The sequence below is a fragment of the Cynocephalus volans genome, chromosome 2, assembly GCF_027409185.1.
Source record: "Cynocephalus volans isolate mCynVol1 chromosome 2, mCynVol1.pri, whole genome shotgun sequence".
In the NCBI taxonomy this organism is placed as follows: domain Eukaryota; kingdom Metazoa; phylum Chordata; class Mammalia; order Dermoptera; family Cynocephalidae; genus Cynocephalus; species Cynocephalus volans.
The window spans coordinates 167,553,671-167,575,047 of NC_084461.1; the positions used below are offsets into that span (position 1 = coordinate 167,553,671).

At 45.4% G+C, this 21,377-nt stretch overlaps 1 protein-coding gene across 5 annotated transcripts in view; it reads left to right on the forward strand.

The window, feature by feature from the left end:
• Positions 1-19,557, forward strand: part of NUGGC (nuclear GTPase, germinal center associated) — a 54,157-nt gene extending 34,600 nt beyond the window's left edge. For all 5 annotated transcript variants that reach the window (XM_063086564.1, XM_063086566.1, XM_063086567.1 and 2 more), the window contains 7 exons: positions 3,077-3,241; positions 9,868-10,025; positions 11,537-11,675; positions 12,469-12,577; positions 13,058-13,194; positions 15,549-15,639; positions 18,856-19,557. In XM_063086564.1, the coding sequence (XP_062942634.1) occupies positions 3,077-3,241; positions 9,868-10,025; positions 11,537-11,675; positions 12,469-12,577; positions 13,058-13,194; positions 15,549-15,639; positions 18,856-19,001 (945 nt within the window). In that variant the 3' untranslated portion in view covers positions 19,002-19,557. The remainder of the gene's footprint in view (positions 1-3,076; positions 3,242-9,867; positions 10,026-11,536; positions 11,676-12,468; positions 12,578-13,057; positions 13,195-15,548; positions 15,640-18,855) is intronic.
• Positions 19,558-21,377: the final 1,820 nt, after the last annotated feature.

Sequence of the window (21,377 nt, forward strand, 5' to 3'; positions counted from 1 at the left end):
CCAACTACATTGTTTCCTTGTGAGAGTCTGAATATACAAAGGACAAGGGCTAGTTTCTATGTAAAAATAGAACTTTGACCCACTGCCTGTAGCAATCTGCCCAGGAAACCAACCCCTTATCTACAATAAACAGCCCAGAAAGCCTTGCTACCTGTCAAACTTACAGGAAGTCAAACTGCGCTCTCTAGCAATAGTCCAGGACCGTGAACAGTAACTTCTCTAACCATCGGCCCCAAATGTCCAGGGCTTGATTAATAACCTCCCTCTTATTTGTCACTGCTTTCAAATTATAACCAGTCAGAGAAAGCCAAATATGCTCCCTGCCCAGTCACGCAGGATGCCTCGCTTCTAGCAAGAGCCTGCAGCTGCCCAGGCCATAGCCTGCACCTGGGGCACACTCCAAGCCTTCCTTGTCCCGCTGCGAGCTTCCCCACTCCTCTGCCTGCATTCGAGTCTCTGCAAAACTCACTGTATGGGGCTGACTGCTGCGGTCACAGGCGCTGAATCAACAGCCTTTGCTTTTCTCGTTTGGTTGGTCTTTGTTTATTTCCACACTTGCTTTCAGATTTGCATAATCAAGTCGTCTGACTTCTGGTTATGCCAGAACAGTGGCCAAGAAAGTTCACCAGTAGGGATCCCTGAGGGCTGGTCTGGGAATGGGGAGGTGAGACTGGAGGGCCCTGCAGGGTGGCAAGGAGCAGCAGATGCCTGAGACCTGACCTCTCAGTGCCACCTTAAGACGACAGTCTTCGCAGGTGTGGCCAAATGCCCACATGTGAAAAATTCTATATATTTTCAGGTGACATGGAGAGCAGAATTCACTATCTTTTTCCATCACATTTGGGTCTGATTGTGTGAGACAAAACGAAACAAAAAACTTCTGGAATCTGAGATTTTCTAATTTGGCTTTTGTCTTCTGAAATAGTTGGGGAAGAGTTTGACCTTCCAACATCCTGAATAAGTTCTTCAGGGTGACATTTGCCTCTCTGCCCAGCACAAGATTGCTTTTGGAAGTGCTGATGGAAAATGAATCAGATGTGGTGCGGTGTGCAGTTGGTGTGTTTTACAATCACAGGGATAAAGCATTTTGCAATCAAGCCCGGAAGTGCCCGCTGCCTGTGCTCCTCTTTGCTAATGCAGGGGTGCAGCCTGGGTGGGTTGCACTCCCCAGCCTTGCAGCCAGATTCCAGGCAGAGGAAAACACAGAAGGGAGGCTGATTGGCACTTCTGTGACAGTCATTGCAGGAAGTTGCCAGCAGCAATCCTCAAAATTCCTTGGCCTTCAATAGCCGTCTCATCTTAGCTCTCTGACGGAAAGTTGGAAGGCCAGAATTTCGTCAGTTCCTTTGAATTTTGAAAAATCAAACCTAAAAAAATGTGTGATTATTTTTTTTAAGATTGTGACTCAAACTGAAAATTTACAGTTTGGATAGTTAGTGACTTTCAATGAACAGTCATTATATTTTTAAGAACCAATAGGAAGTTGATTATGACATCTCAATGTTGAGTGAGTAGTGCGTTTATAACCACCAGATGCCAGCTCTTCTCTTCCTCATTCTTCCGTTTACTCAACGGGGATTTTATTGAGAGTGAGGCGCTGTGAGAATCCTGCCTGTGATTTTCTGCCCATGACTTCTTTCTTATTTCATTTCGATCACTGGCGACACCACAAATACAAAAGAATCTAAAGGGCGTGCTGGGAAAAAAAGGATGCCTTATAGAATTGTCAGTGGTGAAAACCAGCAAAATCCCCAGGGTGCACCTACAGCTACGTAGTCTCCATAAGCTCCGCAACTCACAACTTGAAGGTTCACAGAGTTTTAAAGTTTGTGGCTGTTTCCAAGCTCATTTGGCCCATTCCACATACTTCAACAATGATGCAGTTTTGATCCAGAGAAGTTAAGTCACCTGTATAAGGTCACACATTGATTCGAGAACTATGTCTGTCTATTTGGAGTAGAGTTTGAAAGCCTACCTTATCTAGCAAGTTTCTCCATGCCACTCATTCAATCCACAGATGTTTATGGATTGTCTCTGTGCCATGTCCTAGAATAAAGGGACGTTTGTGTCCCTTCAGTAAGTTCCTAGTCCCAGGAAGGAGACAAGCAGTGAGAGAGATGTCACGCAGCAGGAGATGCTGCACCACAGAGCCCCGACTCTGCCTGGGAGTCAGGGAATCATCTCATGGCACGTGACCCCTGGGCTTTGTCTTGAAAGATGAAAAGATGGGAACAGCACGGGCAAAGGCCTGGGGTCAGAAGGGACGGCCTGCATGGGGAGTGGTAGCAAGTTCAGGGGCAGCTGCCTGGGAGGATGTGTTGGCAAACAGAGAGGCCAGCTGAGCCCCAGCTAGGAAGGGCCTGAGTGTCAAGATGGGTGTGTGCAGTCCCCGTGGAGTCCACCGGGGTTCTCGCACAGGTTCTTGCATGGGGAACACTACCACAAGTTCCCAGTTTGGAACCTAGACATCAAGGCTGTCCCAGGGGTCACTCCCTTGTATTAATTGAATATATGTTTTTCTCCCTAACTAGACTGTATTTTCCTTTGAAGAAGGGACCATGGCTCTATTTTTGTGATCCCGAAACTTGGCTGTTCAAAGTGTAGTCCAGGGCCCAGAAAATCAACATCGCCTGGGGGCTGGCTAGAAATGAGACTCCCAGACCTTCAGATTTTAAGAAGGTCTCCTGGAGACTTGTACGCACATTACAGTGTGAGAAACACTATCCTCGAAAACGGCTTTGTGCAGTCGAAGCTCATTAAGTGTCAGGACGTCATTAGAAAAATCTGTATTAATAACAATTGGATTTTTATTTGGATAATTATTTCCCCAAATAGCCCAATTGACTATATACTTGAAATAAGTTGCAGCAGACAGATATTTCTTCCATCTCACAAAACCTCAGGGGGTCTGTGCACTGAGGGGTGCTGTGCTGGGGACAATGAGGAGAACTCAATTCTGGGTCATCATCTCAAGCTAAATCTTGGGTCGGTGACAGGCCTAAAGGAAGCAAAGCTTGAGGAGCAGGTACCTTTAGGGCAGGGGTGGACTGATGGTCCTTGTGGCTCTTGTCCCCAGAACGAACACTTGCACATGAGCGGCCTGCGCAGATTTGTGGAAGAGAAGATAGAGCTGCTGGAGACGGCCATCGAGCAGTGCTTTGCCCACATCCAGCGGCCTCTGCAGCAAGGGGTCAGCAACGCCAGGACTTCCTATCGACACGTCCTCAGGGCATGCCTGGTGGTGAGTGGCCCTTCCAGGGAACAACCAGGGTATTTGGTGAGGGCTGTCTGATCCCCGAGCTCCTTTTCCACTATCTCATTGCTTTCAAAAGAAATATAGAGCTAGAAGAGAAGAGGGGAGGGTGAAAACTGAACGTTAGAAAGCCCACATAGGACTTGCTCAGCTATGGTTTGCGGGACCAGGGAAGTGCGCGATTCAGCAGAGACAGTTGGAATTTAGGAGCTGGGTCTTGGTTTGAGCGCCAGCTCCACCAAACATCTACTGTGTACATAGCCCTGGGCAAGACCCCAAATCCATTCACATCCCTAAACCCATTAAAACCTCTTGTTTTTCTCTTCTGTAAAATGGGGATGCTAAATGCTTGTCCCCACCTGTCTTGTGGCACTGATGTCAGTATGGATTTGATTACACAGTAGAAAACATCTTGGAAGCTCTCACTTGGCATGCAAATTGTTTTATTTCTTATTTAGTCATATGAGGTTTCTCTCTCTTTCTTTCCTTTCCTTTCCTTCTTTTTCTTTTCTTTTCTTTCTTTTTTGGTGGCTGGCTGTGTACAGGGATCCGAACCCTTGACCCTGATGTTATAGTTGTGTGGGGTTTCTGAGGGATGAAATGTAAATGCAAGGCAGTATTTATCTAAGACGAGAGAGTGAAAAAAGGCCCACTGTAGCAGTTTGCCATGGCTGCTGGGACAGAATACCACAGATGGAGTGGCTTAAACAATAAAAATTATTTTCTCATAGTTCTGAAGGCTGGAGATCCAAGATCAAGGTGTTGGCAGGTGATTTCTTCTGAGACCTCACTCTTTGACCTGCAGATGGCCACCCTCTCATGTGTCCTCACATGGTCTTTCCTCCATGCACACACACTCCTGATGTCTCTCTCTTCCTACAGGGACCTGTTCAATTAGGGCCCCAACCTATGACCTTGGTTGACCTTAATTATCTCTTCAAGACCCTGTCTCCAAACACAGTTTCATGGGGTTAGGGCTTCAACATATGAACTTTGTGGGGCGGGGGAACACAATTCAGTCCATAAGGCCCATTATGAGTAAGGGGTGACAGATGACAGACACTGCTCATGTGCAAGGATGGTGTGGAGGAAGGTCTCTAGAGCCAGGAGCAGTGCGTGGAGTATGTGTGGTGGTAGTTTTTAATACGAGCTGGAAAGTTGGAATGTTAGCAGTGAAAAATGTGTGCAGGGTTGTACATTAATGGAGCTCTTGCATTTCTGTGGCCTTTTTGTACCATAGGATACTAGCTTTCTAGCACACGGCCTCTCCTGGGGGTTATCTGAGTGTTTCATGTAAAAGCTTGTTTAAGCATCTAGATTAGCAGGTATATGTATTGCACTTGGGATAAAAAGGAAGTAGCAGACACCTCTAGTGTACAACAAAGGATGAATGCTAAAAGAACTAAAAGCTGAAAGAGTAAATAAGTCGGAAGGATTCTGGGGTCACTGGGGAGGACTGTTAGTGTCTGGCCACAGCAGAGTGAGCACTGGCATGTCTTCCACGGCTGGGCTGGGGGCTGAGTAGTCGTGCATGTGGTGAGTGTGCATTCATTCGTTCAGCAAACACGAACACATGCTTACTCTGGGCCCAGACACTGTGCATATTACCTTGTTCAGCCCTCACAACCATTCTGTGTGGCAAACACCCATATTATTATTTTAATTTTGTAGGCTTAAAGAGCCTGAGTACCTTTTCCGTGGCCACACATGGACTCCACATCTAACACAGGCCTATGTAACTTCAGAACCGAGGCACCCAGTCCCTACTGGTGCCTGGTCGCGTCTCCTAAACTGTCTTCTGCAAACTGTTGTAGCTACTTGTCATTGACAACCAGTGACACAGTTTAACATTTGAAAATCCTGATTAAAATAGTACAGTTTGTCACATGCATTCATTTCTTCATGTAACAAGGACTGTTGAAAACAAGGCATGATTGCTAAGAGTCAGCGTATCCCATGGTGAAGGACACAGGCTCGGGTTTGCATCTCTGCTTCCCCGTCTGTCAGCTATGTGACTGTGACAAGTCACTTAACCTCTTTGTGCCTCAGGTTCCTTATGTGTAAAATGGGCAGCATTGTACCCATGTTGTAGGGTTGTCGTAAAGATCAGTTAATATAATGCATTAGAGATATAGTCCCTGAGCTTGACCAAGGCACTCAGCACATAGAGTTTAATATAAATCAACCGTTATTATTATTAGTTTTGGGGGATCCACTCTCTGCTCAGAGGAATTAGGACAGCATGTGGAGAACTGGAACAAAAGGTAGCCTGTTGGTGAGGACCCTGGGAGAGCCACAACATGCTCCATATGTTCAGAGGAGGGAGAGCATCCTGGAGGGGGTGTGGCAGGTTGAAATCTTTTGGCTGCAAATCAGAGTCGCTCCCTCAAGCCAGCCTAAACCATAAGGAGGTGTACTGGCCCTCCTGCCTGGGAGCTGGAGGAAGCAGGGCCTGGAGGATGAGCTGAATCAGTGGCCCTGGGCCTCCTCCTCTAAGGCCCTTGTTCTCATCTGTGTGGGCCTCATCTCAGGCCGTTTCCCTCCTGATACAGCATGGGTGTAGCTGTTCTTGGATTCACATCCGTCCTCCACAGGCTCTGGAGCAGGGTCTGTCAACCTCGGCATTATTGACATTTTGGGCCAGATCATTCTTTGTTGTGAGGGGCTGTCCTATGAATCACAGGGTGTTTAGTGTCCCTGGACTCTACCCATTGGATGCCAGTAGCACCCACCACTCTTCGATTGTGACAAAATCACTCCAGGTTGAAAACCACAGGTCTAGAGGAAGTTGCTCTCTCATAAGAGTGAAGAAACTTCTCAGAAATCCGAGCAAACTTTCCTTGGTGTTTCTTTGGCTCTAAATAGGTTCCATGTCTATTTCCAAATGGATCTCTGAAACAAGAGAATGCCTCATACCTAAGAGCTTAAGCCTGTGTTTGGGTCCCATCCTGGGGCTAGATATAGAGTTAATATCCTCTGGAGCAGAAGGACTAGGTAGGGGACAACTGGAATTGCCAGGTGAAGGGGGAATGGATGTTGGGAAAGAAGTCACAGGGCGCATTAGAGGACAATCCAATAAGGCTTCAGAGGGTGATATGGAGCCCGGCCCTGAAAGATCAGTGGTGTTTCCATAGGCAGAAGAATAAAGGGGAAGGGTGGGCATTCCAGGTGAGGAAGGAGAAAACACTTTGGGGAGCCAGCAGGTGGATCAGTCTATCTAACTGTAGCTTAAAGCACACACAGCAGGGTTCTGGGGTGTCAGGCTGAAAAGAGTCAGCTTGGTGGGACTTTAGACCAGGCTAATGAGTTTGAATATACTGAAATTTTGAGCAGGAGAGTGGCTTCATCAGAAGTATGCTACAGGAAGCTCAACGCTTTGGGAAATACCGGAGGCAGAGAGCCCAGTTAGGAGATGCTGAGATCAGATGAGACACAGCAGGGTCTGAACAAGGGTTGTAGCAAATGGGATAGAGAGGAAGAGATGGCTTGGAGAGCAAATTTGAAGGATGTCTCGATCGAGATTGTCGATAGTTCAGATATGGGGTTTGTGGGGGAGCAAGGAGGCAAGACTTCTGGGAAGATTTGCATGTAAGAGAAAGGAGATCTCATCAATTTGACAAAGGAGTAAGGAGATTATGGGGAGGAGCTTATCTCTGGGTTAAGTGGTGGGGGGAAGCAATGTACTCAGTGTTGGAGATCATGTATTTAGTGTTTAGTGCAGGTAGAATGTCTAATAGAATGAGGGAAGTGTGGACTTCGGGCCCTAGAGAGAGGTGGGGCTGGAGGTCACCTACATGGAATTGATAGTCGGACCTACAGGAGTGCATGGAATTGAGAAGAAGTAGAGAGGACAAGGATATGAAATGTCCTCATAAAAAGGACACATTTAGGGAGCAGAAGAATAAAGAGGAGCCAGGGAAGCGGGTGGAGAAGGATTAGTCTGAGAGGTAGTAGGAGAAGGAAATAGTGTAAGGCCTATTTTCTTATTTTTTATACTTATTTTTAGAGTAATGTTTTATTTCTTATTTTCGAACAAGAAAACCTAGGCAAGAAAATTTGTTAAGAAGGAAATTATCACACACACACACACACACACACACACACACACACACACACACACACAAAAAAAAAAAAAAAAAAAAAAAAACCGGGGTGGGGGGGAGAAGATATAACAACCACAATTACTTGAAGTTGATACGACAAGCAAACAGAAAGGACATTGTTGGGGGGGAGGGGGGGAGGGAGGAGGGAGGGAGGTTTTGGTGATGGGGAGCAATAATCAGCCACAATGTATATCGACAAAAGAAAATTTAAAAAAAAAAAAAAAAAAAAGAAGGAAATTATCAGATGCTCCTGAGATGCCAAAGAAAATTGGGATGTGGATGGCCATTAGACTTGGCCATTATGGTGTATTAGTCCGCTTTTGTGCTGCTATAACAGAATACCTGAAACTGGGTAATTTATAAGGAAGAGGTTTATCTGGCTCATGATTCTGGGACAGCTTCATCTGGCACAGGCCTCAGGCCACTTCTACTCATAGTGGAAAGTGGCAGGCAGATGGCAGGTGCAAGATCACAGAGTGAGAGGAAGCCAGAGAGAGAAGGAGGGGCAGTGCCAGGGTCCTTTAAACAACCAGCTCTCATGAGAACTAATAGAGCAAGAACTCACTCACTACCCTCCCCCAGGAGGGTATTAATCCATTCATGAGGGATCTGTCCCCCATGACCCAAACAGCTCTGACATTGCCACATTGGGGATCAAATTTCCACAGGAGCTTTGAGGGAACAATAGATCCAAACTATGTCAGTGGGTATGTACTGGTGACTGTGGTGGGCAGCCTCCAAGATGGCACCCAAGGTTCCTCACTGCCTGGAATTCATACCCCTGTGGAGTCTCCCCCTGCACTGAACCAGGCTAGTCTCTGAGACTAGCAGAATGCTGCAGAGGTGACGGTGTGTAGCTTCTGAGGCTAAGTCACTAAGGGCCACAGAGGCCTCCATGGTGGTCTCTTGGATCACTTGCTCAGAGGGAAACCAGCCCCCATGTGCTGACATCAAGCTGCTGTGTGGAGAGACCCACATGGAGAGGAGCTGAGGGCTCCTTCCTGAGGCCAGTCTCCAGCACCAACTTGCAGCCACATGTCCTTGGAAGCAGATCCTCCAGCCCAGTGCATGTGACCATAACACAGCCATACCTGAATAGACCTCATGAGAAACCCTGAGCCAGAAGTGACCAGCCAAGCCACCCCCACATCCTGACCCACTGAATCCGTGAGAGATAATAGTAACATTTACTGTTTTTTAAGCCATAACACCACAACATTTGGGGTAGATTGTTTTGTAGCAATAGATGGCCAAGTAACCCTGAAGACAACTGTTTCTGTCCAATGGTTGAAGAACCCAGATCACAAAAAAGGAGTGAGTGAGTGGGTGCTGAGAAGGTGAAGGCACAAAGTGGGGACCACCCCGTGGAGACAGTTTGCTTGTGAAAGGAAGGAGCAACGTGAGCCTTTTTCAGGCTTCATGGGGACTTCAACACACCCACTGTGCCCTCCCTCATCAGCCCTTCAATGACTTCTTTCTCTGGGACAACAAACATGCCCAAGGTGTTCCTGTCTGATCAATAACATTCCTTTGTAATCAGAAATTTGGGCAAACATTTATATACTAACATTCTATCACTACTTAACGCAGTAAAATAACCTAAATGTCTAAAAGTAACAGAATGGTAAAATGAATTATTCTGCATCCATATGATGTTATATTCCATGCTTATTAAAATGATTTTTTGGAGTGTATTTACAATGATTTGGGGATATGCTCATGTTGTAATATTAAGTGAAAAGAGTACACATATACACATATAAAGAGGGTATCATTCTATGCAGCAATTCACTTAAAACATATTTCCTTAAAATATGTATCATTGAGTAAAGATCACAAAACCCTCTATTGAAATTTTAGCAAATGGTGCCTTTATTCTCTTTACTAATGATCACCATCTGGCTAGAATGGATTAACGTCTCTTATAGCTCCAGCTTTTCAACACTTTTTCCTCTGATTTATGAATTTATTTCCCTGGGAAAAACAATCACCAAGGTATACAAATCAAACTGTATTTCTTTAAATATTTAACAAAAAGTACAAGACATTTGGACCAGATGTAGAAAATCCAAGACATATACTTACTGTCAGCTCATAGCACATTTTCATTCATTTCTTCATGTATTCATTCATTCAATGATTGCTCATTTAACAAATATTTCTCAAGCACTGCTTAAGTTGATGTCAGATGTTGAGGACATGAAGGTGGGTGAGAGGTGCCAGATCTTGACCAGCCTGACAAATGAGCAAACCAACAAATACAAAATTGCACGAGAGAGTTGTAAGCAAAGTGAGCACAGGGCGCTTTGGAAGCCCAGGGCAGGGGCACCCCCCCAGCCTGGAAGCGAGACTGCCGTCCCCCCTGTCTAGCTTAAGGATATGTTTAAAGATCATGTCTCTACTCTTTCCTGTGATTTTTGGTAACAGCCTTTGGCCAAAGGCAATGAAATTCTGATCCTGTGACCTTGTTAACACCTACTAATTCTGTTCATTTATTGTTTGATTATCTAGAGGAGTAAAGGAAACCAAGGTTTTCACCAGACTCTAAAAGCTGTTTGTCTGAAAAATGGCATCTATGCCTCCAGGACTTTGCCAAGAATCGATCTGAACGAAGCCATCACCCAGCCCATCTATGACCAGATTGACCCTGTGTTTGGAGGCATTTTTAGGTAAAGGATCTTTCATCTTGAGCTTTTGTGAACAGACATCTGAAGAACATTGAGTTACAGTCTCATCTTTAAGAATTTACACTTTGGACCTTGAAGTGTAAAGAGTAGCTCGTAACTTGATGATGAAAGCTGAGTCTTTGGCAAAACACAAAAGCCTCAGGGTTTGGTTTATTTAAAAATTTCCCGTAGTGACCTGGAGTACAGACTGAGATATTGCTTTCAGACTAATGTTATGATTTCCATTATTTTTCAAATATCTCATACATGCAGTAGGGGATACATTTTCGTAGGGATCTGAGCCTGGGGCAGGGTATTTTGACTGGAGGGAGCAGACTCAAGCAAACCTCTGGCCTTCAGAGCTTTTCCTGAATGCAGCAGGACGTGGCTCCCTGAGGACACTTTGTGTTTCTGGCATGCTGCCTGCTCACAAGCATGGCGTGGCTTGCAGGTTTGTGTACCTCCTTAGTGACCCCTCCTGCCATCCTCCCCAACCTCCGGTTCTTTCCTCCATCAGCAGAAACAAAAGCTTCGAATCCCCAAGTGCAGCAGCTCGTCCCCAGCCTCCGTCCCCTTCCCCACTGGCATGTCACCTGGTCAGCCCCCTGCTGCTGCTTGGACCTTTCTGCCACCTTTGCTTGTGTCCTTCCCAGTGCCACCGCTCCTGCCCCCACCTTTCTGTAAACACTTGGATACTGCTATGTCACCTGCGCCCACCCCACACCCCTGTTTACAAGTCTGTAAGAAAAACTCCAAATTCCTTAGGATGGCACCCAAGACACCCACCTGCCCCCAACTTGCCTTTGCAACATTCTCCTGCCCTGTTGCCTGGAACCAGCTCTCTGCTGTGGCCAGCCTGCAGGTAGCAAAGAGCAACTGAGCACCGTGACAAGCACTTTGCAAGCACCATCTCACTAAATGCTCCCCCAAACCCTGTGAAGTGGCTTCTGCCTTTTTACACACGAACTGAGATTCAGAATTGTACAACTCTCCCAGTGTCACCTAGCTCATGGGTAGAGAGCTAGGATTTAGAGCCTATATTCTCTCCTCTATAGCCTCCCACTTCTTCCTCCTGGAATATTCTGAAACTTGGCTCACTATGCTATCCCATGGGGAATAATTCCTCTTTCACACTTCCCCAAATCTTACCTGTCTTTTAAGGTGTAGTTCAAGTCCCACTCTTTCAAGTAGAGACACCTTAGTGGTGGAAAGACTATGAGTCTTGAAGCTCAGTGTTCAAAGCCTGTCTTTGTTGCTTACTAGCTATGTGACCTTGGACACATAAGTCATCCTCTCTAAACCTCAACTTTCTCATCTGTAAAATGCGCACCACCACACTGACTTCATAGGTTTTCATGTTTAGGGCCTGGCACATTCCAGGGATCTGATAACTGTTACATCTTGTCCCTCTTCTCTTAAAAGTGAATGAAAGGACACCAGCTAGTTTAATGTTTGTTTTAGCCCCTGCAATAGCCACCACTCACTCTTACCTTTTACATTGCTTTCTTCTATAGGGCTGGGAATCCCACTGGCTTAGCTCTGATGCCTCACATAGAAGCTTTTAAGCACTCCCTGCAGGAGAAAATGATGGAAATTGGGATGAGAAATGGCTGGAAATATGACAGCTGCAAAAAAAGTTTCCTGATTCAGGAGGTAAGTTCCTTGCAAAGGGAAGAGGGTGGTGAGGCCAGGCAGTGGCTTTCTTCCCCGGTGGGTTTGAGATGTTGCCTGTCCCTCCCTGCTTGTCCCCGGAGTATGCAGGGTCTGGACTGTGAAATATGAACCCTCATGGGAGGGGGGAGAGCAAAGGGTCCTAAGACCATCACGGAGGTGTGGGGCACTGAGGCAGACTTTGTTCCACGCAACTGATAGTGCATGCACACTTGTAAAGTTGACTCAGCACCCAGGAAGAATCAGCAAAGCATCCTTAGACCTACGAAGAGGTGCATCTACTTGTCACATTATCACTAGATGCGCTTCATTTTTGCCAGTTTTATGACTCAGTCCCCAAAGCAGTGAAGCTTCAAGAAGTCAGTCATGTTTTTGAGGGTCATTTTTTAGTTTTGAGGACTCAAGGCTCTTGTCTCTGACTCACTTTCTTCCAGGACCAGCGCAAATCACATGATGATACTAGAGAAATAGCTTGTGCTTCCCCTGGCCCCCCAAAGACAGCCAATTCCAGGACTTTGCCCGTGCCTGAGTCCAACTCAATAATACTCGTATTTACTGAGTAGTGTGTAGGTGCCAGGCACCCTGAATAGCACTTTGGGGCCTGAAGATGCTCAGGACAGAGTTCCAGGCTCCAGTCCATGGGAAGCTCTCAGCCTAGCTGAACTGAGAGACAATTTGTAAATGGTGTAAGGCAGGGGGGAAGGGTGGCCACAGGCAGGGCTGCTTCTGTGGAGGGAGTTGTCCCAGGTGGCCTTCTGTCCACCCGGCTTCTCAGATAAGCGCCATCCTGGGAGGCCTGGAGGGGCAAGTACTCAGAAGGAAGAGGAGGATCTACTCGTCTATCACCGCCTCTGTCCAGAACGACCTGAGGCCCTGCTACGAAGGTGGGGCTCTGGGGGGCAGCATTTCACTCCCTTGGGGGTCTTCCTGTCGGCTCCTTTTGTTTCCTTTTCTGCAACTCTCTCCACCCCTCCATGGACTTGTCCTCCTGCATCCTGAGCCCTTGACCCTCTTAGTCTACACGTGAGTAAGGGCTTGGGAGAGGAGCTAGGAACGCAGTATCCGGCTCTCATTCTTCCTTTCTTTAAGTATGTGTGAACTCACTGTCAGGCTCCTCCTTGTTTTCTGGCCCCAGTTTTGAGGGGAGGGGTGATTTTGTAAGCTTCTCCTTAATTTACTCATTAGATTTTGTGATTTTGTGAATGACAGTTATTATGTAGCTATCGAAGGGGTTATTTTGTATATGCAAGTATATATACACGTGTGTATGTTTCTGTTTGCTGCCTGCTTGTTTTTCTTTCCAACACCAAAGCTTCCTAAGCAAGGCCTTGCTGGGGTGTGATGGTGGCCATTGTTTTTGCCAGAGGCAGCTCAGATCACTGGCAAAAAAGCATGTGAGAGAATGAAGGATGTCCTCCGAAGAGGAGTGGACCGGCAGGTGGCCGAGGGCATGTTTGAAAGGGCTCAGGAGAGGATGCAGCACCAGTTCCAGCAACTGAAGGTATTCCATCCCCACGGTCAGAACCCCAGGCCCAGGGAGGCTTGTGGGGGAGCCGGGCAAGCAGGTGCAGATGGGGGAAGAAGGCATCTGGGCCCCAGTGGAACCAGAAGGGCCTAGCAAGTGCCCTCGATGCTGGCAGAAGGGGCCACTGGCACTCAGTGTTCTTTCTTCGTGGCTGCACACGGGATGTTGGTGCCTTTGTGGGACTGTGACTTCAGAAATGCAGCTGTCTGGCTGTCTCTGCATCTCGCCTCTCCACTAAGTCATCAGTAGAACAATATCCAGATGGGGTGCTCAGCTCACGACATACAAGGGCTCATTTAATCCCTGGCAAGTCTGTGAAGCAGGCTCTATGACTGTTCTCATTTTAGGCTGAGAACACACAGGCCACACAGCTGGCAAGATGCAGCACTGGGATGGGGGACCGGGTCACCTGGCTGTAGCATCTCCAACACTAGCACAGTCCCTAGACAGATTTTTTTAAATGAGGGAAGTGTCTTGTCTACATAAGATGTCAGTAAATAAATGTCAGGAGCATTCCTGTAGAGCAGTCAGTTACAGCACCTAGTGTAGATTTAGGTCTCATTCTGCCCACCTCGGAAGACAGTTCCCAATAGTTTGCTTGGGACAAACTGCTTCTCTCAAGTACTCTTGGACTGTTTACCCTCAGCTCTGAATCTCTTGGCTTGCCACTCCCTCCCCCCGAAGTCATAGAAATCTTTTGTCTTTGTCCAAGCCATTGCTGTGCCCCCAGCCCCCCACCCCAGGTCCAAATTCTTCTGCCGTGGTCCAGGCTCAGCTGACCCTCTCTCCTAAACACCCAAGGAAGCCAGCCAGTTGCTATTTCAGTCCACCTTTGAACCACCTTCTTCTTGAAACATCTCCCACCTGCTTCTGCACAATCTCCTCACCTCCCTCACCACTGTGGTTTTGGAAAATACCTTTCTCCACCATACAAAGCATGTAATTTCCCATGGAATCAGCAAAGAGATATCTTGCTTACCAGTAGCAGTTTAGTTTCAGCCATTTAACATACTGTCATAGTCTACAAATACATGCTGGAAATAGGCCAAACTCTGCAGAGCAAATCCCCATTGGGTACTCAGAAACGGGATCTTCAGGTGCCCAAGAAAACAATTCCACTGAAAAATAATTAGTACATTGGCCCTGTACCAGTGTATCAGTGTGTGTGTGTGTGTCTTTTTTTTTGGTGACTGGCCTCTATGGGGATCTGAACCCTGGACCTTGGTGTTACAACACTGTGCTGTAACCAACTGAGCTAACCACACAGCCCCAAATGTATCTTAAATCACAGAAATGTAGGAAGTTAAAGCTGGGCAAGACTACAGAGTGATCTCATTCCCTGATCCTTTTTTTTTTTCTTTCAAGAATACCAGTTAACTTTTAATTGTTTAAAATAGTTTAGTTCTACAAAATGGATGGAATTTCTTTTTATACAAATTTAATTTGTGAAGATCTACTGGTTTTTAAAAAATGACCTCTTCACAATGTTCTTATAAGTTGAAGAGTGGAATTGTGTTTTGTTGAGCCCTCTGATTAGCCTCTGATACGTAATGAGTTGTGCAGCTTGCTGGTGTGTTTTCCCCTCCAGCGATGTGGCTCCTTCTCCTACGTTAGGAACTGCGGCTCTCCCGTTCCCTGATCTTTAAGACAAGGAGGCTGAGGCCTATATGGCTTAAGGTATTAGCTCAAGACTAGAGCTCTTGGTCTGATGTGTTGAAGAAAAAGCCTGAGATTCGGAGTCGGGCAACCCAGGTTCAAAACCAGACTCTGCCAGGCTAGCGGAAGGAGTCTGGCGTTTTTCAAAGTGACACAGGGCAGAAGAGGGAGGAAAATGGCTTTAGTTGATAAGAGGGCTAAGAGCAGCAAGAGGACATTTCTTGGGCAGTTGGGAAGAAGAACCAGACATGTCTAGTAAGGTGTGGACACAGAGCAGATATCCAACGCACAAGGCTCCAGTGACTAAAGGCACAGGAAGGGGGTGGGACAGTGGCCAGCCCTCTCCCTCTTTTCCTTCTCTGCAGTGGCCGTTCCCTCCCACAGGCCTCCGTGTAGCTTCATTAGCTCCTGATTGGGTTAGTCAGCTCTGGAGGTGCAGTCCCCCACGAGTCTTGACAGGCAGGAAGGGAGACACTAAGATGGGGGGACTGCACAGGAACATTGCCCTGTTGACTCCTGGGCCATTTGGTGCCCTCTAATGTGGATCGCCCCTGGACCTGACTCTGGCAACCCTAGGCTTAACCCTCTCTGGCTGGGGGATAGGGCGGGTCCCTTTAATAAGATCCACTTACCTTTGGGCTGTGCCATCCTAACAGCCTGTCCTTGTCTTGCAGAGTGGAATCACAGAGAAGGTGAAGGGCAGTGTTGCCACCATGCTGACCCTTGCCTCATCCCAGGGGGATGGGCTCTACAAGGAGCTTGCAGGTAAGTCCATAAAACTTTTTCCTGAAAGGCGATTGTGCTGCTGGCTGTGGTTGTTCTTCACTGAATTTGAAGAAATGAAGTTAGGAAGAATTTCCAGGACAAGGAATGGGGATGATGACCATGATGAGGACCGCCCCGCCCTTTGCCAAGCGCCCTATGGAGACCACGCATTATCCACAGGCTTGTGTGCACTGTCTCATGGAATCCTCACCTAGCACTCAGAGACAGATGATATTGCTCCATTTTGCAGATGCAGAAATAGAGACTCAGATTAGGTAATGTGCCCAAGGTCCCATAGCTGGAAGTGGCAAAATCAAATCCACAACTCTGCCTTGCTGTATTCATAAAGCCTTTCCTGTAAGTTGATACCTCCTTATGGGCTGGCTGGTTAGCTCAGTTAGTTAGAGCATGGTGTTATAACATCAAGGTCAAGGGTTTGGATCTCTATACTAGCCAGCTGCCAAAAAACAACAAAAAAAGTTACCTCCCTATAAAAATCTTTTATTTTCTGGTGGTGGTGGAGAAAGGTTTCTCTTGATCCACCAGGAGTCTGGGAATGCAGTGCTAGCTGCATGTGCCCTGTTGCAGGCAGCCACCCCCTTTTCATTTCACTGGAGCCACTGGTATAAACTGGAGAGTGTAAATTGGTGCAAAAAGCAACTGGGAAATTTCTAGCAAAATTAAAAACACATATATCCTTTGGCCCAGCAATCCTACTTCTAGGAATTTACCCTATAAATATCCTCATACATGGACAGAATGGCATATGGATAAGGTTATTCAGAGTAGCATTGTTTATAATATCAAAAACTGGAACAACTGAAATATCTATCAGTAGAGCACTGGTTAGATTAAATGAGATACACATGCTTTATACAGAATAAAGCAGCTTTATATGTAGTGGTATGAAATGATCTCCAAACTTTATTTTAAAGTTAAAAACATAAAGCAAAGTGAAAAAGTATGTTGCCCTTTGTCAGAGAGAAAGGAAACACATATGTATATGTTTGTATATGCATAAACATCTCCATGGCATACCCAAGCAGCTGGTGACACTGGTTGCCTCTAAGGAGGGGAACTGGGAGGCTAGAAGATGGGGGACGGCAGGATACTTACACTGAACTCTGTATATTTTGTGCCTTTTAAATTTTAAGTCACATGCATAGTTGCCTTCTAGAAAAAAGGACTAGGTCTGATGCTGCCGCCAAGTATGCCAGGGCGAGCGTGGTCAGAGCAGTTTCCAGAGTGAAAGCCATAGCTGTGGTGTCTACCTATCTGCTCTGCACTCATGTCTCATTCTGGAAGACGTTATCCCCATTGCTGGCTAGTTTGATGGACATCTAACCTGGCCTTCTTAATGGTCTCTAGGGAAGGAGACACAATGCCCTCCCATTATAATTTATCACACTCCCTCATGACCTTCTATTTAGGCCTTCACAGAAAGCTAAGATTTTAAGATTTTGGTCATCGAACTGGTCTTCTTTAAGGAACTCCTGCTTTTGAAAGGTTTTTAACTATCCAGGTCTCACAGACACAAAATGTTCCCCTAAGTTTGATGTAAATGGAGCCTGCCATAGTTTACATGTACTTCCTTTCTTTCACAATCAACAACAAATATACACCATGTAGGGGAACTGTGCCAGGTGCCAAGGTTATAAAGAGATCTCAAAAGGCAGTCCCTGCTCTCAGGGTCTTACCCAGTTGGTGAGACGAGACATGTAAAGATGTAAATCATGAGACTGGATGGTATGTGTTCACTCGGCTAGTGATTATAATCACCTCCTAGGTGCCCAGCGATGTTCTGGGTGCTGAGGACACAGCAGTGAGCAGTACGCACAAAACCCATGCCTTCCTGGAGCTCACAGCCAGCGGGTGGAAGGCAGGCGATAAGCAAATCATAAGTAAAATATGTGGCTAGGAAGTAAAGCAGAGAAAGGGGACAGGAATGCTGGGGGTAGGGGGCTGGATGGTCATGGAAGGTCTCGCTGGGAATGAGACACTTAAGCAAAGAACTGAGGGAGGGGACCTGCTCTGCTACCAGGTTGTTATTCTAGCAATTCAGAAGACAGTGGCGACTCAGGGCTGGGACACTGGGGAAGCTTCGTGCAAGCTGAGGCCTCAGGGGAGCCTTGAAGGACAGGCAGTATTTAAGAGGCAGTGAGGAGGAGGGAGGCCCTCCAGATGAGGAGCAAGACAGAGAGACACAGGGTTCTAACCCCAAGGCATGAGTCCCACTGCTGGCCAGGCTCAGGCAGGCTAGTCTGAGTCACATAGAGCCAAGCAGGGTTGGAAAGGCAGCAGGAGCAATGCCAGAGCCAGCCCCCAGGTCATTCTGAAGTGTCCCTTCAAAGAGAACTGTACCAGTCAGTGTTCTCCAGAAAAAGAGAACCAGTAGGATGTGCGTGTAGATGTAGGAAGAGATTTGTGGAGGGTTGGTGAGTCCAAACTCCCATGAGGGGAGACCAACCAGCAGGAGACTCCAGAAAGAGTTGCAGTTTCAGTCCAAAGGCCAACTGCTAGGGAACCAGGCAGAGCCGATGCTGAGGTGGAGGCCACAGGCCGTCTGCTGGGGAATCCCTCTTGCTCAGGGAGGGCAGCCTTTGTTCCATTCAGGCCTTCAGCTGATGGGATGAACCAAGGGGGTGCAATCTGCTTTACTCAAGGTCCACCGATTTGAATGTAAATCTCATCCAAAACCCCCCTCAGAGAAACATCCAGACTAATGTTTGACCAAATATCTGAGCACTATGGCCTAAACAAATTGACATATAAAATTAACAGAACATGGGTGGAAAACCTGAGATACCAAAGAGAGCAAGTTCACTTGGAAGGGGGTCTGGGGGAGCAGGTGGGTGGGGGAGGAGAGAGCTGCCTGGAGAGGACTTAGGGGAGGCTTTGATGCACGATCTGCTTTGTATCTTCCTCCACCAAGCTCCTGTGAGGGCTTAGTAGGCCTTGTGAGGCCCACTGATTACCCAGGGTTTCTTTTTACCCCCATGCTGAGACAAGCCTTCAGGTAAGAGGAAAAATACCTGGTTTGATTCAGGTTGTTTATAAAACAAGGAGATTGGACTATGTGATCTCCAGACACCACTCCAATATGATATTCTGGGACACATGACCCAGGTCATAACAGCATTCTTGAGGGATCTGTTTCCTGGAGATGTTTCTGAAAAAGAAACTAACTCCTGATGCATGCTTTCTGCTCTTCTGTAGATGTCAAAAATGAATACAAGGAGATGGAAAAGCTACACAGAAGCCTGAGGGAGGTGGCTGAGAATGCGCTGCTGCGGAGGGGCATGCAAGATTTCCTCCTGAGAATGTCCCCCAGCAAAGCTGGACCCCCCAGAACACAACTTTAATTCTTGGGGCTTATCCCTAGTGGGATGAAAAATAAGCCTGCAGCCACATAATCAGAATTACTTCTGTTTTTTGTAATCTAATGAAGAACAGCTCCCGACTGTTTGGGCTTTATATATAATATAAAACTCAATAAATTGTTGCTTCTAGCTTAATTTTATTTTATAGCCAAAAAAGAGTGAACTTGACTCTCCAGTGGAGTTATAAAGCTTCAGGGACAAGAAACTTGTGCTTCACCGAAGAAAAATATCTAAACATCAGAAACCTGAAATATTAAAGAAAAAAATTGCAAATAAAACTTTAAGAGACCCAATTCAATTTCCCATTTTAATAGTGATGAGACTTTTGGATAAAGAGGCAATGTTGTGCCATGGGAACAACATAGGTTAGGGAGTAGGTGGACATGAGACCCAGTTCCATCATTTCTCAGATGTGCTATCCAGCACCAGCACTTCCCAGACATTTGGACCTTAGCACCCTATGCTCTTAGAAATTATTGAGAACCCTACAGAGCTTTTGTTTATGTGGGTTATAGCTACTGATATTTACCATATTCAAAATCAAAACAGAAAATTTAAGCAATTATTTACTAATTCATTTACTTTAATTATTTTAATTATTTACTTTAATTCATTTAAAAGTAACAATAATAAACCTATTACATGTTAACATTTTTTATGAAAAAAGCCATTTTCCAAAAACTGTAGTGAGAAGAGTGACATTGTTTTACATTTTTACAAATCTCTTCATTCTCTGGCTTAATATAAAAATCAGCTGTATTCTGACATCTGTTTCTGTATCCAGTCTCTTGCAGTATGTCTTCTTGGTTGACGTAGATGAAGAAAATTCAGTCTCACACAGTTATACAGGTGGAATCCAGAGAAGTACTTTAATAGCCTTTTCAGATAATTTCTGGATATTCTTTGATACTGCAATCTTGACAAATGGTAGTTTCTTAAAGGTTAGTTGCAGTGTAGAATTTGAAACCATATCAGTGAACATTTTTCATACCCTGTCACATTAAAGTCCATTGGCTTCTCTTGTTATTTGAATGGATTTTTTACCAAAGCATGATTTTTTTGGCATCAGGCATTGGTCATTCTGAAAATATTTATTTACTGAGTTAAGCAGATATTCCAAATGTTGATACATTTTACTGTACAATACCACAAAATCGTATTTGTTAATATCTCTACCAATCTCATCAGGAAGTCTTGAAATACTGAGAAACTGTCAAGTTCACAGCGAAGAATACAAGTTTTATGAAATTCCAATTTGTTTTTTCTAAAAGCTCATCTTATCATTGGCAACAAATACTGTCAATTGTTTCTTTGAAGTGATAGGTTCATTTTGTTCAGTTTTGAGAAAATGTTCATCATATAATCACATGTGACTAACCATGGTTTGTCTGTCAGTCTTATCAAGTAAAAACAATGTTCCATGAAAAAGTGTCAAGGCCAGCTCGCAACTCATTCACACACATTCTTTTCCTTGAGGCAGCAGAAGTGCTTTTAAGTGAATTTCCCATTTTGTCACTTAGAATAATAAAATGGCTTCCACATAAGGGCCAATAATTAATAGAATTAATAACTTGGGCTGTCTCATTAAGAACATCCTTAAATGATGCTGGATTGTGTTTTTACTGGAAGTGCATGATGGTGAAAAATACAGCAGTTATGAGTAGACTTTGGTGCCAGTGCCTTGGTTCATGCTGTGATGCAAGTGGTTTTACCATCTTTGCTTTTGCATCCTTAGTGCAAGTGTCAACATGGTAAAAAATGCAAATAAAATCTTAATTTTTTTTTTTTTTGAAGATGACTGGTAAGGGGATCTTAACCCCTGACTTGGTGTTGTAAGCACCATGCTCTCTCAAGTGAACTAACTGGCCATCCCTATATAGGGAGCACCACATTCTCCCAAGTGAGCCACGGGTCAGCCCAAAATCTTAATATTTTTATAAAAATAGTCTAAGCCAGCAGATCCCCTAGAAGGGTTATGGGGATCACACTTTGAGAACTGCCTTAGACAGATCATTTAAATACCTTGAGCTTCAGGTTATTTATCTGTAAAATGAGGATAATAGCAGTGTCTTCTCTGATAATACCAGGGTTGTCAGAAAGTTTAAAATAATGCTTGTAAGGTATTGACACATTGTACTTAATAGTACTTGATAAAGGATAATTATTTTGGGGCAGAATAGACATAATACAGTTTAGTGGCTTGTGTATTGGGAAACTTAGGTTCTGATTACAGCTCTGCCCAATGCTAATATGACTTTTGACAATTCTTTAACATCTCTAAGATTTCATTTCCTCATATACAAAAGGAATATAAACTGGATGATTAAAGAAAATCTGCTGTGTTGAAATTCTAGGACT